This window comes from Cydia splendana, chromosome 17, assembly GCF_910591565.1.
Source record: "Cydia splendana chromosome 17, ilCydSple1.2, whole genome shotgun sequence".
Classification (NCBI taxonomy): domain Eukaryota; kingdom Metazoa; phylum Arthropoda; class Insecta; order Lepidoptera; family Tortricidae; genus Cydia; species Cydia splendana.
Genome location: NC_085976.1, coordinates 8399381 through 8420186, shown reverse-complemented (window position 1 = coordinate 8420186; position 20806 = coordinate 8399381). Strand labels below are relative to the sequence as shown.

Below are 20806 nucleotides of genomic sequence, written 5' to 3'. Positions count from 1 at the left end.
TCCATAGGAAATATAAAGCGGCTACGACACGTTCCAGCAATTGTACCAGCATATATTACAGCTCATGAATGGAAAGCTTTAACCATAAAGGTATTTGTATTTTGTTATCTGTGGCCAATCACTGCCAATGCCATTGAGATTTTGGCATTCTTTATTTTCTGAGAATGCGTATTGGGTAATTATATTTATTTCGATACGTTATTTTCTGTTGTGTGATGATTAAACATCAAAAATAATATCTATAACTTACTTAGAACCTTTCTTGTTGTTTAGTTTGCAGTTGGTAAAAAGCAAAAGGTGATTTTAAATTTTGAAAATGGCTGTGTCGAAATCAACGAACACCTACAATCGACAGAATTGGGAAGATTCAGTAAGTTTAAACCATATTTTTTTTTATACATATTCTGTTCATATCTTTATAGTTACTAATACTATGATTCTTATTTTTCAGGACTTTCCGATTTTGTGCCAAACATGCCTAGGAGACAATCCGTATATTCGTATGGTAACGTGTTACTTTATCACTATTTAACTGAAAATAAGGTTACTATTTGTCATTAACAGATTATAATACGCTTAAATTCTTTACAGACGAAAGAAAAGTACGGCAAAGAGTGTAAAATATGCGCTCGTCCATTTACAGTCTTCCGTTGGTGCCCAGGGTCTAGGATGCGCTTCAAGAAAACAGAAGTTTGCCAAACATGTTCCAAATTGAAGAATGTTTGTCAAACTTGCCTGTTGGACTTAGAATATGGTTTGCCTATTCAAGTTAGAGATGCGGCTCTTAAGATACAAGATGATCTACCTCGAAATGAAGTGAATAAAGAGTATTATATTCAGAACTTAGATAGTCAAATGTCTAAATTTGATTCTACTCAACCGAGCAATTCTGCTCTGAAGTCGAAGGGTGCTTCTGATCTGTTGTTGAGGTTGGCCCGAACTGCACCATATTACAAAAGGAATAGGCCACATGTGTGTTCATTCTGGGTGAAAGGCGAGTGTCGAAGAGGAGAGGAGTGCCCGTACCGGCATGAAAAGCCCACCGACCCTGATGATCCATTGGCTGACCAGAACATCAAAGACAGGTACATTTTTAACTATTTTTCATACATTATTGTCTTCAGATAGTTACTGATGAAATAAAACTATGAAAAAGGATTGTATTGTGTGTGTATAATTTATTGTACATCCCAATGTTTCAAACCCTTCACAGCATCTGTGGTCAACGGGTGACACTGGGGTATTTTTCATATTTTGACAACACTGCTACCTGCAACAACAGAGCTTCCTCTAAATAATGAACTTCCATCTAAGAAACTTGACTTACTGATTGATGTTGTATAAAGTATGGTGCTTAATGTATTTACCTACTGCAAAATGATCCAAAATGTTATAATGCATCATTCTGTAAAATAAATATTTCGAATGCAATAATCATTGAAATACTTGTTATATTTTATCTTTATGTTAATTTTATTAAAAATGTTATAACTTATAACATCCTTAAAATTTGTCAACAGATACTACGGTGTGAATGACCCAGTAGCAGAAAAGCTAATGCGCCGTGCTGCTGCCATGCCGGCTCTTCCGCCACCCGAGGACAGAACTGTCACCACATTGTATGTGGGCAACTTGCCTGAGAACATCTCCGAGGAGGAGCTGAGAGGACATTTCTACCAGTATGGTGAAATAAGGTTTGGATACTCTTTCTTATCAATTTTATATTATTGTCGTCTTTAGCTTCCTCTTGTCACATTTATTTGTTGCCTGTCATCTCATTATACACTTCCTGTAATGAATACACTATAAATCAATAATAAATACATTTTATACTGTATTTATAGGTACTAATTTATTTAATTTTAAATTCCTTAATTCTAATGTTTTGCCTATGTAATTGAATTTTATCTTAAAAAATATAATAATAACTAATTGAAAATATTTTATTACTTTCATCATATAACATATGGTATTTTTTTCTTGACAATAAGTTTTTTTTTGTTACGAACATGCATATTCGTATAATTACAGCTTTAATAATAAATTATCAGGTCGCTGACGTTAGTGCCGCGAGCTCAGTGCGCCTTCGTACAGTACACGACCAGGAGCGCCGCCGAGCACGCGGCAGAGAAGACCTTCAACCGACTGGTCATCGGCGGCAAGAGGCTCACCATCAAATGGGGCAAATCTCAAGGTAAAGCTAGACCACTTGTTGCTGTAACTGTAGTTAAGGTGTAAGGAATCTAAGCTTCAGTCATATTATAATGATTTATAAGTTATAAGTATAATGAGTATCTGTTTTGTGTTTACCTTTAGAACTCACAATTCCTTTTTTTATAGGTACAGTGAACTGTAAAAATATGGGTGTACAAATCATCTCAAAAATATGTCCCATAACTCTTATGTCAGGTGAATTAAGAACTATGGGACATATTTTTGAGTAAGTTGTCTACACCCATATTTTTACAGTTGACTGTACCTAATTTAAAAAAAGACTTGCGTGTTTTACCACTTTGAAATTATTATGCAATTTACAAATAGCTGTGAATATTCCTTTTCTTTTGATGCATGAAACTGGAATAGAATTCTTAGTACTTTTGGGCATGGGTGAGGATTAAAATTAATTTTGATACTTATGTTAATTAAATGCAATTTTTTTCGTACAAATATAATCATAATTCTGACTTCGTCAGGGATTTTAGGATATTTGTTCAGTGTGGGTTATTTCAATAATTTTAAGGAATTAAAGTATGTGTATGGATAAAAGAATGTGAAATTTAGAATGTATTTTTTTAAGAAATATACAGTTCTAAAATAATCAAACAAAGTAAAACAGAAAAGTATTAATTTATTTCAATTCGTTCTTCTTTACATTACCTCGTATTTCAGGTCGTCAAGGTACAAACGAGAAGAGCGAATCATTACCAGCCCTGGAGCCCGTGCCCGGCCTGCCCGGCGCTCTGCCCCCGGCGCCCGCCTTCCTGCACCCGTTTCCACCACAGGTAAACACACGCCACAGCGAATCCGCCAATCAAACTCTTATGTTTGTGATCTAAAAACGAAGCTTCGAATCCACATTTTATTTAGGCCTTTAACTAGTGATGTACCGACTATTGATTTGGCCGACTAATCGGCGCTCGGATGGCCGATTAGTCGGCCAGATTATTAGTTTCGTCCAAGTTCGGTTCAGATCACTTAAAAAACAATCGTTTTTCCCCCTTCGTCGCGCTATTCATCATATTTAATATACGCTAAAAAATAAAATGAAATAAATAAAAAGATCCCAAGGCTATTCATACGACAACCGGACAATCGGATATAAGAAAGCGACCACAAGGTCAATAATTCGAACAAAAGTTTTCGTAAGCACTAAGGAATTTGGGTAAAATAGGTGAAAAGTTTATGGTAAATATTTGCTGTCTATTTCTTTTCGCCCTGATCGTCTGTCACTTATAAAGTGCCGACTAATTTTTTATTTTATTTTTATTTTTATTAATCGGCCATTTTTGCCGACTAATCGCCGACTACAAATGAGGCCGGATAGTCGGCTTTCCCGACTAGTCGGTACATCCCTACCTTTTACACACCCTGTTTCATTTTCCCTTAATCGCCTTCCTTTTGTAGATGCCGCCGCCCCACCGGCCCAACGACTTCTTCAACCTGCACCACTACGGGCCGGCGGCGGGCTGGCCGTGGGGCGCGCCGCCGCCGCCGCCCGGCGCGGGGCTGCCCCCGCCGGGTCCGGGTCTACCTCCTCCGGGTCCGGGTCTACCTCCTCCGGGTCCGGGTCTGCCGCCGCCGGCGCCGACCCTGCACTACCCGAGTCAGGACCCGGGCCGCTTGGGCGCTCACGCGCATGCCAATGCGCCGCAGACGTAGTGTGTTTGAGCTTTACAGCTATCACGGCAGAAATGTACAAATTCAGAAAACCACCCGAAATGAAATATTTCTACGAAATGCAGAATAAAGCTATACATATGAGTTGAAAGTCATTGGTATATTGTTTTCTTAATATACTATTGAAGATGATAATTAAGAGTTATCTTTGTCCATCGTGGACAAATTAAAAGTAGTGTTTAATATTATAGGGTTTATAAATCGACATTGTTTCTTGGACATACTATTGTGTCGTGAGCACAGATCGAAGTGTGTTAGTTAGTGTTCGTATTGTAAGTAATTATGTAATAAAATAGTTTACTACAACATACGTAGTTTATTAACTTTGCTTCCCTACGTATATTAGTTTATTTTAACCACTTCTAGTTCAACCTAATACAATTTATACCATCGTAATTTTAACATGCAACATGCAGACAAGATCGGATGCATTAGTGGTCTATTGTAGTGATTACTACTGATTACATTTTCAAGGTATAATAAAACAAAAGCGTTTAATTGAAACTATATTTATTAATCATAAGTATATAACATGACTTAAGTTACAAAACAGTTAAACATTCAGATAGACCCGCCTTCTTCTGGGTAGGACGGTTACAATAATTTACATTCTAGGCCCAGATACATGCCCGCAGTAATACCCCGAATTACATGAATATTTATAGAAGGTAGAAGGTAATCTATCAACTCGGCATAGACATACATATTTAACAAGCCTCCATTAGATACTTCATTTAATTGGTTGTATCCTTTCCTGTTTTATAGTGGCTGTGGGTTTTCGCCGAAACTAAATTAATATCAACAAGTAACATTGGGGCATTACTGCACTGATACAGGAAAACGGTTCATATAACTTTTACATTACCTAGGGCCGTAAGGCGGTCTTCACATTGGGTGCGGCGTGTGAGTGGGACATCGTTATATACGTGGATAGCGTTGTCTCGGTCACATACCGGTGCGGTTACTAGGCAACCATTACGACCCTCTACAGCCACAAGGGGACACAATTCTGTAGGAACACACCGGTCAAAAAGAAAACTTCTGGGTATACGTTTGCCGAAGTTAGTTACTATTTAATTTACCGCGCTAGGTGTGTTATTGCGTCTATTGTGTAGTCAGATGACTAGTAAGGCTTAAAAGAAAACTCCTAAGCTATTTCTTTTTACAACAATATCTATATGATGTCTTGTGCTACCATGAAATCTACTCGGAACATGGGTATTAAGGCCGATTGTCATTATGGGCATTGACGTATATGTCAGGACGGGCCTTACGGGCACTAAAAATGGTACTATAGTTAAGCGGTGTCACTCGCGAATTCGAGCCAATCGTGCAGTCTAACGCAACTAGTTGCGAACAATCGCGCGCGTGATGCGAACTCGTCAACCAATCGCGTTGTAGCACCGCTGTACAGGCCCCATTCTTATTGCCCGTATGGCCAGTCCTGAGATATACGTCAATGAATATGGGTAATTGTCTATTTTTTACTACTTGTAATAAAAGTTATTATTGGGTTAGTTTAGGACACTATCTAGTTTACAAAAAAAGGGGTCTTAACTATAATCCGAAATACAGGTGTATCTAATAAAAAGTATGAAAGTTTAATACGATATTTCATATGACTATATCAATTCGATAGCTCATAATATGGTGATTCACGGTTCCCCAATTTTAGGTTTGTAAAATATAATGTATTACTTAAGATTTAGCGGCTTTAGGTGTCAGTAAAAAAAAATGAGGAACAGATTGCGGATTGCTCTTTAACATTCTTTATATTTACTATATCAAAACTAGGCTAAACCGAATGATTTATATTAATCAGTTCAAACCTACCAAATCCACACAGAATGGTATTCAACCATTATTACTAATAAACAGCAAGTGCTATATGTAGTCCTAATTTACATGAACATATATAAATTAAAGATAGAAAATATTTACATTTAGTTTAGACAGTTCGCTTTGGAATGTTCACATAATTGCCAAAAATATGTTAACTGTGGATACAAATGATAAAGCAAAAACTAATGTGAACACCCCTTTATCTTACATATTACTAGGTTACAAGGGCATTCTATAACGTAATAAAATCTAATAAGGCTCAGCTCATAAAGTGCGCAGGTAAAAAAATAATTTACATAAATACTAAAATCGCACTTTGATGAACTTAATAATTCCATAAAATAATAGTCGGGGCAATTACAGCAATGGGGCATTTTTAACTGATAAGGGAAAGGGTATTTACTTGCCCTATTTTCCTTATTTATTATTAAAGGTACTTGCCCCGATTGACCTTTATTAATCAGAAACTTTTCACCGCATTGAAAATCATTTTCTGAGGCTTATCGTAACATAAGTAGAGAAAAACAAACAGGTGTTTAAGTATAAGAGCCACCGCGACCCGACGTAAAACATAATTTCAATTAGACTTTGTAGAACATTAAAGCATCATTAAGCTCACATTATTTAAAATGTTTATAAAATTAGCAATCAACTTAATAATTTAATTGTATTGGCGATGCTTAACACTAAAATATAATACGATATACTCAAAACAAAGTGACGTTGAAAAGCAGCGTAACACAATTTTAATTGTTTCACAATCTTCGCTAGGTGTATGTAGTATAGTAATACCGAAGAGAATTTGAAAAAGAGGCGGATTGTCAAAGTAAATTATGTAGCCACAGTAAATTTACTGCCATCTTTCGACAGAAGATTAAAACTGTTAGAACGCCATTTCACTTTGATTATTAGGCAGAGTAGAGTAGGCCAAAGGTATGGTGCAATCTTTTCGAGCGATGGCGCCATAACCTTTGGCCTACTGTCGAGTAGATGGCGTTAATTTCAATATTTAACAAATTAACACATATTATCAGTGAAAGAATAAGGATTAAAGTCAAATGGCGTTCTAACAGTTTTAATCTTCTGCCACAGAATAAATAATAGTACTAGGTACAGAAGACTCACTCTCTAACAAAATGCGTCTGTTACGATCAGGACAGGTATGGCCGCTAGGTGGCGACAGCACCACGCGCGGCTTATGGCTAGCCACCAAAATTGGTGTGGAACGGATGTACTTTTAGCTACCTGTGGTAAAGCGACGAAATCGCGGAGTGAGTCACGCCGGCTTCTGCCGAAAGATGGCAGTAAATGTACTGTGGCTATATTATTTACCATGACAGTAACTCTCTATACACTCTTTTCTCTTTGGTAATACAAAAGGTAAAGTAAAAGCTATCATTTATTTTGTGATCAGCTCTTTACACTTATGAATAATTTGGGACAATACTAAAAGTAATGTTGTACTTTATAACCTAGACAGAATACCTAGACTTAAAAATGCGACTTTTTGTGTTACACTGCTTTTGCAAGCAGCCCGTTATTCTATTAGAAAATTATCTTTGTAAGTCATAAATAAGCAATAATTATCGATATTACGATTACACACACAGCCCTCTTGTCAATTTGGCTGTCCACTGACCGCAACAGCTATTAATGTACAAACAACACAGTTTGCCGTCGGAAAATTTACATATTAGTAGATTTCTTGATGCCGCAATATTTGTTCATTGAAATGATTTTAATACAACAATTAGATCGCGAATTTTTACCAAGCAGAGATATGATCGGCCAGCAAATATACATAGATTATGAAAGTACAGTCGACGTCAAAGATGTTAACATTTTTCGCCTTATTACAAAGGAGTAAGGCGCAAAAGTGTAAACATATCTTTAACGTAGACTTCAACGTTTCAACGCATACAAGAAAAGTTTATTAAGTTAAGATACTTTTACTATTTAAATGTATTTCTGATTAGTTAACCTTTTGGACGCCAACGACGGATATATCCGAACCGCAGGTCCTACGCTTAAGACGGATTAATCCGTCACAATCCACAGAGCAACATAGACGTACGCGCAGGTGCATAAAGTTCAATTTCAGTTTTGACACTTCGGTGACGTGGCGTCCGAGTGACATCTTTTGTGTTTGACACGGCGTCGAAAAGGTTAAATTTGTCCCTAAGTCGCACTTACTCCGATGAAGCGTACGCTCAACATTTAGCTCTTCGAACATGTCTCTACATGGTGACGTAACATACAACAATAAATACGACGAAAAAGCCCACGAAAAATATGAACACGATCATTCATGTTTAGACGTTTCGTGAACAAAGAGAAAATAGTGAATTACCACTAGTTCATTTCCGGTGTACGTTGCGTATTTCTAAATGCACGTTTGGAGCGGTCCGTCTGTTTTACTTCTGAAACAAATAATATAATTTTGATTATAAATACATGTACCTACCTAATACTTGGATTCCTATATACTTCAAGAATTTCGAGATCATATTAAGTTAATTCTCTAAAACACTTATACAATCCTAAACTTAATCTGAAAAGACCCTGAAAAACCGGCCAAGTGCGAGTCGGACTCGCGCACGAAGGGTTCCGTACCTATACGCAAAAAAAAACGGCAAAAAAATCACGTTTGTTAGCCCCACTTAAATATTTATTTTATTCTGTTTTTAGTATTTGTTGTTATAGCGGCAACAGACATACATCATCTGTGAAAATTTGAACTGCCTAGCTATCACGGTTCATAAGATACAGCCTGGTGACAGACAGACAGACGGACAGCGGAGTCTTAGTAATAGGGTCCCATTTTTACCCTTTGGGTACGGAACCCTAAAAACGTATAAACGTGTCCTTGATTTCCAAACTAGTTAGTACCTATGTAGTCCTAGACAAACCTTCACCCATCACTTCAAACATGTTGTTTATTTAATAGATTAATAAGTAATATAAAAATTACTGTGCAACGCTATACCAACCTACCTACTACTATTACTAATTTATGTGTACTGACTTGTAAAACATTGATTTTTATCAATAAATATCTTGTATCATCCACCCTGACCCATTCTGTCCATCATGTGGACGGTCATAAAAAACCGGTAAGTATGTCATGATTATCATCGCAATTTTCATCGTTGTCAATTGTTTAGACAGGTTCTTTAACATTATTGATCGCTATTTTTTTTTAGATATTTACATTTCTTGCCTAATTTCTAAAATAGTACATTACTACAGAGGCTGGGAAGTAAGGGGTTGCCGGCCGAATGCATATAGACGGCCGAACGTAGGAGGCCGGATAGTTATGAGGCCGACAACCCCTTTTCACGCCGAGGCATGTATAGTGCTTTTCTTAAACATGCAATGAAATAATAATAAAAATTGATGATGATGATTGTTTCATGTCCTAATGTGATAGGTTATTCAGTGCGTGGGGTTCATAAGGGGAACGAAAATTTTATTATTTTTGCGCTACGACGCACGGTTTAAGAGCATTATAAAGTTTTTTTTTTTTAATCTCTTTTTTTTAAATATTAATTAGGGGTTTCTTACAGAGTAACGAACATTTTATTATTTTTGCGCTACGACGCATGGTTTAGGAGGTACAGCCCTATACATTTTTTTTTGCTTATTTTTCTTTTCTTGTGTTTTTTTAAATGTTATTAAGGGGTCTCCTAAAGGGGAACGAAAATTTCATTATTTTTGCGCTACGACGTACGGTTTAGGAGATACAGCATTATAAAGTTTTTTTTTTGTTATTTTGTTTTCCTTTTTTGTGTGTTTTTTTAAATATTAATTAAGGGATTCTTACAGAGGAACGAACATTTTATTATTTTTGCGCTACGACGCATGGTTTAGGAGATACAGCCCTATAATATTTTTTTTGCTTTTTTTTCTTTTTTTTCTTTTCTTTTGTCTTAAATGTTATTAAGGGGTTTCCTAAAGGGGAACGAAAATTTGATTATTTTTGCGCTACGACGTACGGTTTAGGAGATACAGCATTATAAAGTTTTTTTGTTATTTTTTTTTCTTTTTTGTGTTTTTTTTTAATATTAATTAAGGGTTTCTGACATAGGAACGGACATTTTATTATTTTTGCGCTGCGACGCACGGTTTAGGAGATACAGTCCTATAAAGATTAAAAAAAAAAAGAAATCGTACTATAAACCATAAAGCATAAACTGCCTATAGTTTTTTTTTAAGCGGTGCGATAGTGTGTTATCACTTTAATGGCTGAATGCCACGATGGTGTGTCACACAGATCTGTGAAATGGAAATTTAAAAAAAAAATACTTCCCGGCCTAGGCCTTAAATTTTGTATGAAATTCCTTTACAGTTCTCTGGAGTTGCTCCGCCCTAAACGTGATACTTCGAAGCCTGATATAACGCCCTGAGTGACGACATTTCATTGCATGTTTGAGAAAAAGTTATTATATCTGAGGGTCCAGTATAACAACATTTTCAGGGCCCTGGTGAGGCTCCCGCGATACTGTAGTGCTTCTGGCATGTTTGCGGACGCGCATGTAGATGATTTTTATGCCATTATGCGCAAAAATATTGCATCAGTAGTACACCGTATACGTGGGAGCACCAACGGGATCCTGAAAATGATAGCCGAGCGGTTTGATTCTGGTATTTTGGGACGATATATCGCATTACATGTTCACAAACATGCAAGCCGGTAGATCGGCCACAATAATCAGCCATTTATTAAGTACCTACCAATGTAAGCTATATAACTTCATTTATGTAACTTAGTGTATTGTAATGTAACGTAACATAGCCTGTAAGTTAATACTAACAACTATGGACTGTAATTGTCTGAAAATAAATAATTTTTATTTATTTATTTATTTATTATGCTATTTTGACAATTGTCTTTATCTGTGTCTGTGATTGTACGCGAACAAAAACTCTATGCAAGAGAAACAAACAAAAATCGCATACAAAACGATGAATACCTATTACCTACGTACGTACCTAGTACCTACACATATTTACCTCAGCGGCTTGAATAACGCGATTGAGCAATTTATGCAAATCGACCCTCATGACAGACATCGGTAATGATGACCTGTATGCAATATATGGGAATTCACAGGGCATTTGTAAGTGATTTATATGAATATTAGTGAATCATTGGTAATAAAACAATTTCATTGTTATCTTCTAGTTATCAACCACGTATAAACAAAGATGAATCATATTGAGGATAAGAAACCATCATCTTTCTTAACGACATTTTACAATCGGATATGGCTATATTATGCATACTACACAAATTAATGAAATTAGTGTTAAAATGGCAAGGTGTGCAGATAAATATAAAAAATGTGCCGTGAAAATACTGTATGAAAATAGTAATTCATTTGGTATACATACAACATAATTAATTCCATAATGTATTTCAGCGTAAAATATTGCAATCTGTTTTTGAAATAAAAATCTGTACAGTGTCAACAGAATTGAAGAGTCGGCACATTTATTTTAACCTCCTGATACTTCGGGGTCTAAATAAACCATGTCGTTGGGACCGGACATTTAGAAATTTAAAAGTACAGTAAATATAGACTATCCTTTAGCTTTACTTCGATTATATTTAAGGTGCAAATCCTTTATAATCATAATCATTTATTTATTTCTTGAATGCGGTACAATAAAGATGTAAAAAACAATTTTTGAACAGCACATCCTGCCTGAATAGGCATAGAAATATTGAATATTACCTATAAATATGACTAGATTCTTATGACCTATCATGCAGCATGCAAAAATAAAGCCTTTATATAGGCCATCCGGCCGGTGTCCAGTGACCCGAACCAGTACGGTGTCAATAGGTACTTAAGCTACACAATTACATGTGCATATGTGATAGTTACGCATTTGCTAAAACATTCGAAAATTTTGGGAGATTCCACAAGAAATAAAAAAAGTTCGAACATTTCCTATAATACACCTACCGGCTAGTAGCGGTTGGCCTGCGCGATCTGCGCGTTGACGGCGGCGGCGGCCGCGCTGGACGCGGCGGTCTGCACGTGCGGGTTGCGGAGGATCTCCGTCGTGAACTCCGTCTGCGCCTTGGCGAGCGACGCTCCCGTTGATCGGTATATGCGGTGCACCTGAGGAATAGAAGTTTCGTCATTTCATCTAGCTTATCTACCCGCCCAGAGGCCTATGAAAAGGTCATACATTCTTCATCCATCTATAACATCCAATGGCATTTCCCTCTGGTTGCCCTGAAAACCAGAGCCATGGCTAAGTATCTTAGCCTTAGCTTAATGTATTAGAATAAGATGTATTTGTAGGTTAAGTTTTATTTTAACGCCAAATAAACTTTTTAGATTCTATTCTATCCTTTGCATTGTATTTTGATCCATCTTCATTCACATTGCATTTGTCAATGAAAGATAACCCTATTTAGGCCTTTTGGGCCTATCGTGTGCGGCGCGTCATCGTGAACGTAGTCGGAATGCGCGAAGGTTGATATTAGAGTGTAGCCGCGCGCGTTAATCGACGTCTTTGACGATCAAAGGGTTGAGAGGACAAAATGTTAATACACATCGATCTATGTATAAGGATTTTTCTAACAAAAGTAAACCCTGAAGCTTCAAATAAGAAACAAAAATAAAAAATGTCCTGTTTCTAAACTCAAAAACGTAATTCAAGACCAAAAAAAGTAAGACAATGTTGCCACTGCAATAATTTGTTTGTAAAATAGTAAATTCCTTATTATAAATAAACATGCTAAGATAATTTATTTATTGGTAATTTTACTCCTACGATTTAAAAAAGTACCTTTATTTACTTATTTTTACATAAATACAAGACGCACTAGTAAAAAGTGGCAACATTGTCTTACTTTTTTTGGTCTTGAAATACGTTTTTGAGTATAGGACGCTGGGGTTGCTGGATTATTCGTAAACTACTGCGATTTTATTGTGACAATATTACGAGTGACCAAATACTTGGATAACCCAAATAGCCCATAATTACCTTAGCCATAAGCATGACATCGGCCACGGCAGAAGTTATGAAGCCGATGGTGATCAGTATAGTGATGATACCGACCCCGATGTTCGTCTGGAATATGGCGATGCTGGTGATCAAACCGCTGTAAAAAAACGAAAAAGAATGTTACTATAGTAAGTTTGAAGGTTAAAAAGTATTCTGAAGTAGCATTTCATATAAATGATTGACTTTTGACTGATATAAAGTGATTTTATTTATTATTTTTGTTACTATCTCCAATTTGCCAGGTTTTTGTCATTGTAATTGACCATAGGATCGCTTAAGACAAAACTATGACTTAATGACAAGCCGATTTCGCACTCACACATACCTACTTTTGTCAGTTTTGTGCCTAGAGTTGAAAATGTGTGTGTGACACGCGTAAACAAGAGGAATTCAGTATCGTCTTAGCTACCCTACCCCTGCTTATCTTTCAACTGTAAGGTTTTCCTGACAATTTTCCTACATATAAAAAATTAACAATAAAAAGTAGCACTCACCAATAACCGCTTCCATTGAACCCAACACTCTGCACCACAGCAATGATGATTTGGAACAGGAATATGAAGAAGTACACCATAAAGTTGAAGGAGGAGTCGCTCCTGAACGCCTTGTAGATGGGCCGGTACCAGCAGACGAAGCTGAAGGGAGTCAGTAGCACGAAGTAGAGGATGGCCAGACCGAAGACCGTGAAGCCTTCGCCGGCGAACATGAGACACATCGCACCGAGGATGTTCAGGGCGAGGATCAGCGCGTGGACTGGAAAAGGAAATGTATGTCACGGTAGGGCTTTTGCGGTTATCATTTGTTTGCAATATATAAACTTTTTTTTCTTCCATCACCATTAAATTTAAGAGCATGGTTCTTGTCGGTAGAGTATGCGCCAGTTTTCGCGGTCTTCGGCTAGGTTATTTAGGTCCCTGAAAGACACGAGATTTGCTTTTGCTTTTAGTTGTTGTGTATAGCTTGCTCGTGGTTTTTCTTCCAGGAGCACATTAAATTAAATACGCTCTTTCATCTTTTGCATCAAAAGCTTGACCAACAAACATTTCGGAAAATATAAATTTTACTAATTAGCGAATAAGTATCATGGCTTATTATAGAGCGGTATGTCCACTTTAATGTCCTGGTAGAAGCACGGTTGTACGGGACAGAAGGCTGGTAATGGCCAGTACCTACCCACAAGCAGAGTATAAACACTAGAGAAACATTACAGAACACTCACACATCCACAGGTGGTACAGGTGCCGCACGATCCTCTGGAACTCGAGCGATATGTCCACATTTATGTCCTGGTAGAAGCACGGTTGTACGAGACAGAAGCCTGGTGTTATTGTTCCCTCAAGCAGAGTATAAACACTAGAGAAACATTACAGAACACTCACACATCCACAGGTGGTACAGGTGCCGCACGATCCTCTGGAACTCGAGCGATATGTCCACATTTATGTCCTGGTAGAAGCACGGTTGTACGAGACAGAAGCCTGGTGTTATTGTTCCCTCAAGCAGAGTATAAACACTAGAGAAACATTACAGAACACTCACACATCCACAGGTGGTACAGGTGCCGCACGATCCTCTGGAACTCGAGCGGTATGTCCACATTTATGTCCTGGTAGAAGCACGGTTGTACGAGACAGAAGCCTGGTGTTATTGTTCCCTCAAGCAGAGTATAAACACTAGAGAAACATTACAGAACACTCACACATCCACAGGTGGTACAGGTGCCGCACGATCCTCTGGAACTCGAGCGGTATGTCCACATTTATGTCCTGGTAGAAGCACGGTTGTACGAGACAGAAGCCTGGTGTTATTGTTCCCTCAAGCAGAGTATAAACACTAGAGAAACATTACAGAACACTCACACATCCACAGGTGGTACAGGTGCCGCACGATCCTCTGGAACTCGAGCGGTATGTCCACATTTATGTCCTGGTAGAAGCACGGTTGTACGAGACAGAAGCCTGGTGTTATTGTTCCCTCAAGCAGAGTATAAACACTAGAGAAACATTACAGAACACTCACACATCCACAGGTGGTACAGGTGCCGCACGATCCTCTGGAACTCGAGCGGTATGTCCACATTTATGTCCTGGTAGAAGCACGGTTGTACGAGACAGAAGCCTGGTGTTATTGTTCCCTCAAGCAGAGTATAAACACTAGAGAAACATTACAGAACACTCACACATCCACAGGTGGTACAGGTGCCGCACGATCCTCTGGAACTCGAGCGGTATGTCCACATTTATGTCCTGGTAGAAGCACGGTTGTACGAGACAGAAGCCTGGTGTTATTGTTCCCTCAAGCAGAGTATAAACACTAGAGAAACATTACAGAACACTCACACATCCACAGGTGGTACAGGTGCCGCACGATCCTCTGGAACTCGAGCGGTATGTCCACATTTATGTCCTGGTAGAAGCACGGTTGTACGAGACAGAAGCCTGGTGTTATTGTTCCCTCAAGCAGAGTATAAACACCAGAGAAACATTACAGAACACTCACACATCCACAGGTGGTACAGGTGCCGCACGATCCTCTGGAACTCGAGCGGTATGTCCACATTTATGTCCTGGTAGAAGCACGGTTGTACGGGACAGAAGCCGGGTAACGGCGGCCAGTTGTTCCGTCTGCCGGCGGACCCGGCCCGGAGCTCCGCCTCGCGCCTGGCGAGCTCCTCCGCTTTACGTTCTAATTCTTCTTGCCGCCTCTGCAGTTGAGATTCCAGTTCAGCACTCATCTTTTTTTCTTTTTTATAAAGCAGGAATAATGCTATTTTCTTTTACATTTAAAAATACTGGCTTATATTACACTTTTATGTGTATTACTCTCACAAATTTAAACAATGTAATCCCCTTTTTACTAGTAACACAAGATACCACATTTAGTTAGATTGTTTACGTAAAGTTGTCTTAGCAGTGGCAGAACTGAAATTCAATGAATGAAGACTGAGGAAAAGAAACCCAAATTATAATAGGCAGTTGCTATGAGTGCCCACTCATACAATTTTACAATTGCGATTATGACCTCTCGGTTAGGGTGATTCACTTTTGTATGGAGAAAAAAAAGTTGTAATATTTTTCCTGACTTTGCTCACCAATGGAGTCTCCCCACACTAAAAACTATCTATTTCAATTTTCGAAAGAATCGAATAACGTCTAGAGGTTGCACAAGTTGAAAAGGTAGAGTGAGAACCCCATACATTGCATGAAAATGAACTATGTTCTAAAATGACAAAATATAATGAACTGATACTAAAATCGAATGAGGAAACTGAATTTTGCGTCTAAAACATGATAAAAGCACTTTTCCTTTGGAAACAGGTGGAAAAACTGAAAAATCTTAATTAGAACATTTATCGAGTAACCAAAATCCAAGTTTACTACTAATTTTAAAATTTATTTATATGTAGAAGGGTCAGTATCACACTACTCTCCGCTTGGATGGTATCCGCTTAAGCCATTTTCTACCCTCCGATGTAGAGTCGTTGGTTATTTGAAAAATCTTTGTTGATGTTGTGCAACCTCTAAATGTTGACCGATTTTAATTTTTTTTAACGTATAATATTATTTTATCAGTTAGAACAAGAATTCGCAAAGCCAGATGAAAATCGAAAATTCGGAAAAATGAAACACCCTACTCTCGGTAAGTACATAAATATTCCTACATTATACTATACCTACATTGGGGGAGCGTGGGATCAAGTATTTTAATCAAAAAAATAGTAAGTAGATACATTACATATGTTATGATTAATATTTAATATGGCTTTTTACCTACAAAATAATCATTTTGTGCCCTGATTTTACTGTTGCTGTGTTACATATTTGATCAATAAAATAAATAAATAAAAATAAATATTAGTCTATATTACTTTTTTTGCGTCAAGGTAATAATGATAATATTATTTATAATGATATTTGAATCACAAATTAGTTTTGAAATACGTGTACACTTTATACAAGATACTGAGTGAAACATTAGTACAAAACGTAATTTAAATATTCTTTTATATGATACCAGAAACTAAATAATTCAATCAAGATAAATACTTAAGAGATATAATTAGTGTTTACCTTTAACTCCTTTTTGTGCAATATGGAAAAGCAAAGCAAGTGTTAGTAAAGTGCTTAGCAATACGTATAAATAAGAGCAATATGCAATACATATCCAACAGTTCCGAGTGCGATTGAAAAACACTTCTTTTTAGTATGGTACTACCACTTATTAAACAAAGTCCCCCGCCGCGCTTGTCTGTTTGTGTGTTTGTTCGCGATAAACTAAAAACTACTGAACGGATTTTCATGCGGTTTTCACCTATCAAAAGAGTGATATTTGAGGAAGGTTTAGGTGTATAATTTGTTAACCGGCGTGAAGCCGGGGCGGGTCGCTAGTGGTGATATGTATAATATATCACCATACCGAAAACCTACCTATATATGAACTTACAGAAGATTTATATATAACTTGTTGGACTAGTATCTATTTCTAATTATGTACCTACAACTACATGTAAATATCCGTCCACTTGTCGACGCTAGAGCTTGCCAAATATAAACGTAGGTACACGCCTACATACACTCGACGATACAATTATTTTCGAGTAAAAATTGCAGCGCGCAAAAGTCACACTATCAAGAGCTGCTATATGCTGTCTCTATCAGTCTCTCCATTTATTTAGAATGGGGCAGCATGGAGAACAATTGTTAAATCATATGGTCTTGTTCCTCATACATGGCGAAATAACTTAGTCATAATGTCATAAAATCCTAACTTCTTGGTAGAGTTGGGTTGGCAAGAATAGTGCCGCCAACCCACCACGCAAAATAGGCGCAATAATATGACGTCGAGTTGCGCAAACCAAGCCCGCGAAAACCTATAACCTATAACCTAACTGCAACGCTTATTCATGAAACTTACTGTTCTATTTTATCCCTTTCTAACAAACACAAAATGACGGATAAGGACACACTATGTATTATCAAGGGCTTGTGAAATGTCAAGCGTTTATGAATAACGCCATGTCTTTGCGTTAAGGTTTACCACTTGTCAGTCACAAGTGTGAGTATTCTAAAATATGTGGAGTAGTCTACACTCTACAATCATAATCAATGCCCATTCACTTAAATTATCCACTTGAAAAATTTAAATTGTGCACAACCTAATTTGGCTGCTCGTTGTGAAACTGTTAATGGTGACTCACTGTTATCTGTATTGATAATATCTACGCGTGTAGCTTTTTATTGTGAGGCTTTGTGGTTACTTTCACTAATAAAAGGTGCTTTATGGTGCATAGCTATAACTGTATTGTACATGTGTTCATATGTAGTATAAAAAACGGTTAAACATTAATTCACTTTTTATGTGACTTATTGTTCCTATTACTTCACTTACTAAATTGAAATAAAATAAATAGTTCCTATAAAGCTACAAAAATAATATTAATATTAAATAAATAAGTCATTTTTAGGGTTCTGTACCAAAAGGGTAAAAACGGGACCCTATTACTAAGACACCGCTGTCCGTCTCTCTGTCACCAGGCTGTATCTCATGAACTGTGATAGCTAGGCAGTTGAAATTTTCACAGAGCTATAACAACAAATAATAAAAACAGAATATGTATAATAAATATTTAAGTGGGGCTCGCATACAACAAATGTGATTTTATTGCAGTTTTTTTCGTAATGGTACGGAACCCTTCGTGCGCGAGTCCGACTCGCAATTGGCCGGTTTTTAAGGTTTATGCTCTTATTTGAACTACACAGGTAATTATTGACATTAGAACTAACAAGGTAAGGTATTTGCTATAAGGCTATAAATGTTTAACTTTGAAGAAAAAATCTAGCTGTTGTATTAATTTAATCAATGTTGTGGTCAGACAACCTCATTAACAACATTCCAACCTGATAATAAAAAAGTACTATAATGAAATAAATAATCATGGCTGGAAACTTCTTTTTAACTATGTACAAACAGCAACAATCCTAACAGTACATCAGTGGACCTTATTAAAAAAGGCATAAGGTCTACAATGTACTGATAATAGTGTGGGCGAGGGTATTTCTTCAAAGTCTGATTATCACTGTGTTCCTGTAAAGTGATGGGAGTTTTGGACCCATTTCCAATACTAGCACAATCTCTTGTTTATTGCTGTACAATCAGTATCAAATAGATAGTGATGGTCAAAGTGGCCAAATATATTGTAGCACAACAAATAATTTTACTAAATATTTTTTTGGTTTGTGTTTTTAAGTAGTTACACTACATTCTACAAATAGTGACCAAGCCTTCTGGTGGCCGAGGCCAGAACCATATCAGCGTCTTCAGCTTATTTGGCTAACGTCTTAAGCATGACGTCTAGTAGACATCTCAACATCTTGCTAACTTTTTCTTTAGTATGTGACATCTATTTTAGTTTATAATTATAATAATTGGGACTTGTACTGAAATAAGGATGTCCCTATATATATTTAGCCACATATATTTTAGATTATATATATTTTTATATATTTACAAGCTTAACAGAAGTTATATCTTATCATTATCACTAGTTTCTTAACAACATCCATTTCATTTTTAACATGTTCATAAATTATATACATATATATAGCATAACAAAGTGAAAATGAAAAAGATTTAATGAGGCAAAACTTGGATTGTCACAATCTATTTGAAGCTGATGGTATCAACAAAATAATGTCTATCAAATACATACCAAAAGGTCTGCAGTGAGGTTATTATTGGGCGGCCCTTGTGGCTGCTGCTGCGATGGCCGGTTGCCGCCTCCAACAAACTGTGTGTTTGTGGGCGGCGACACTGCCTGCATAATCGCTGGCTGTGGTGGTTGTTGGGCCTGCATGAAAATAAAAATATTAACACATTACTTTTTTTTTAATCTTAATTTTTTTTAAACATCACATTACTGTAGCCCTTTTAAACCTGACCCATGTTTTAATGTAGGATAGAACTCATGTTGTTTTTTATCATAGATCAATAAACAGACTCTGTAAAACATCTTAAATTGATGTAAATAATGGTTTTATAATAAATAAAAATGGGATTGTTGCATATAAACTTGAAAACCACAATTTCATAGACAAGGTTCTTTGTGAGTTCATAATGTAATAAAATCATCATTTAATATAACAAATATGTTTTCTTAGGTGCAAATTAGAATTATGTATATCAATATAATATTAATAACTGTTTATAACGATTTATTGCATTGTTTACCTACTCATACATATCCCTTGTTATCTATCCGCAATTATAATAAAGAGAAACTTATTAAGATTAGACACGATTTGAACTTGTTCGGCCGGTCTCGATAACATGTTCCAATACTGTTAATACCGTATTGACGCAGCAGAATTCGTTGACTCAACATAAACTAAACCGAATTACCGTGGGTTGATTTGGACTAGGCTGCCCATCGAAGGGATTGTAATCGTCGAGACCTTGTGTCGCATTGTTCGTACTTCTCGCAACTTGCTGGACGGCAGGGTCCTATAACAAAACATCCACAATCACACTGTTGAACTGCTAGAACACAAATTCCGATAACTTGGATGGGCTACTTACGGCAAATGGGTTGTCTATGGTAGGGTCCCCAAATGGATTATCCTCGAATTTAGACATTGTTTAGGTTTCTACTATCTTTTCGGAATCTTTTGTATATATTACTTTCGACAAAGCAAGGGTTTTTCCATATATTTTTAGCTCAAAATGAGATACACAATCAACTGATAAAGTAGTGACAAATCGTTGATGACGAACAGTGACAGTTGACAGTTAGGTTTTAATGTTACCAGTCTTAACCTTAACAGTGCCGCTGCAAAATCCTAAAATTAATTTCGAACTACATTATATTTTATAGAACATTTCCTACAAATTGCGTTTCATTATTTAAAACACGTAATGAGATCTTATTTTTGTGATATTTATTTAACATTTGTCACTTGCTTTATTTATATTTAATACAAACTATCACAATTTACCTCATTGGTCGATTCGTCGCGAATTAAAAACTTATTCACTTTTTCATACC

At 36.8% G+C, this 20806-nt stretch overlaps 2 protein-coding genes across 2 annotated transcripts; one reads left to right on the top strand and one right to left on the bottom strand.

Moving 5' to 3' along the window:
- Positions 1–148: 148 nt before the first annotated feature.
- Positions 149–4145, top strand: LOC134798667 (pre-mRNA-splicing factor RBM22). Its single transcript, XM_063771036.1, has 7 exons — positions 149–370; positions 452–505; positions 592–1085; positions 1521–1694; positions 2052–2194; positions 2890–3002; positions 3625–4145. The coding sequence occupies exons 1-7, from the start codon at positions 317–319 to the stop codon at positions 3877–3879; spliced, it is 1287 nt and encodes a 428-aa protein (XP_063627106.1). The 5' UTR covers positions 149–316; the 3' UTR covers positions 3880–4145.
- A 245-nt stretch (positions 4146–4390) lies between these two features.
- On the bottom strand, positions 4391–20546 carry LOC134798734 (secretory carrier-associated membrane protein 5). The gene is made up of 8 exons (XM_063771121.1): positions 20341–20546; positions 20164–20265; positions 19475–19612; positions 15265–15469; positions 13260–13518; positions 12745–12862; positions 11712–11870; positions 4391–8159 (listed from the first exon to the last, which is right to left on the bottom strand). Exons 1-7 carry the CDS (start codon positions 20395–20397, stop codon positions 11715–11717), a joined length of 1035 nt encoding a protein of 344 aa, XP_063627191.1. The 5' UTR covers positions 20398–20546; the 3' UTR covers positions 4391–8159; positions 11712–11714.
- Positions 20547–20806: the final 260 nt, after the last annotated feature.

What these genes read in the sequence shown, in the direction of transcription:
- LOC134798667 (XM_063771036.1), top strand. Translation starts at nt 317, where the DNA reads ATGGCTGTGTCGAAATCAACGAACACCTACAATCGACAGAATTGGGAA. An exon ending in ACAATCCGTATATTCGTATG is followed by an intron (nt 506 to 591) that starts GTAACGTGTTAC and finishes AATTCTTTACAG; the next exon opens with ACGAAAGAAAAGTACGGCAA. An exon ending in GACCAGAACATCAAAGACAG is followed by an intron (nt 1,086 to 1,520) that starts GTACATTTTTAA and finishes ATTTGTCAACAG; the next exon opens with ATACTACGGTGTGAATGACC.
- LOC134798734 (XM_063771121.1), bottom strand. Translation starts at nt 20,397, where the DNA reads ATGTCTAAATTCGAGGATAATCCATTTGGGGACCCTACCATAGACAAC. An exon ending in CTAGTCCAAATCAACCCACG is followed by an intron (nt 19,613 to 20,163) that starts GTAATTCGGTTT and finishes ATTTTCATGCAG; the next exon opens with GCCCAACAACCACCACAGCC. An exon ending in CCTGTACCACCTGTGGATGT is followed by an intron (nt 13,519 to 15,264) that starts GTGAGTGTTCTG and finishes TTCCTTTTCCAG; the next exon opens with TCCACGCGCTGATCCTCGCC.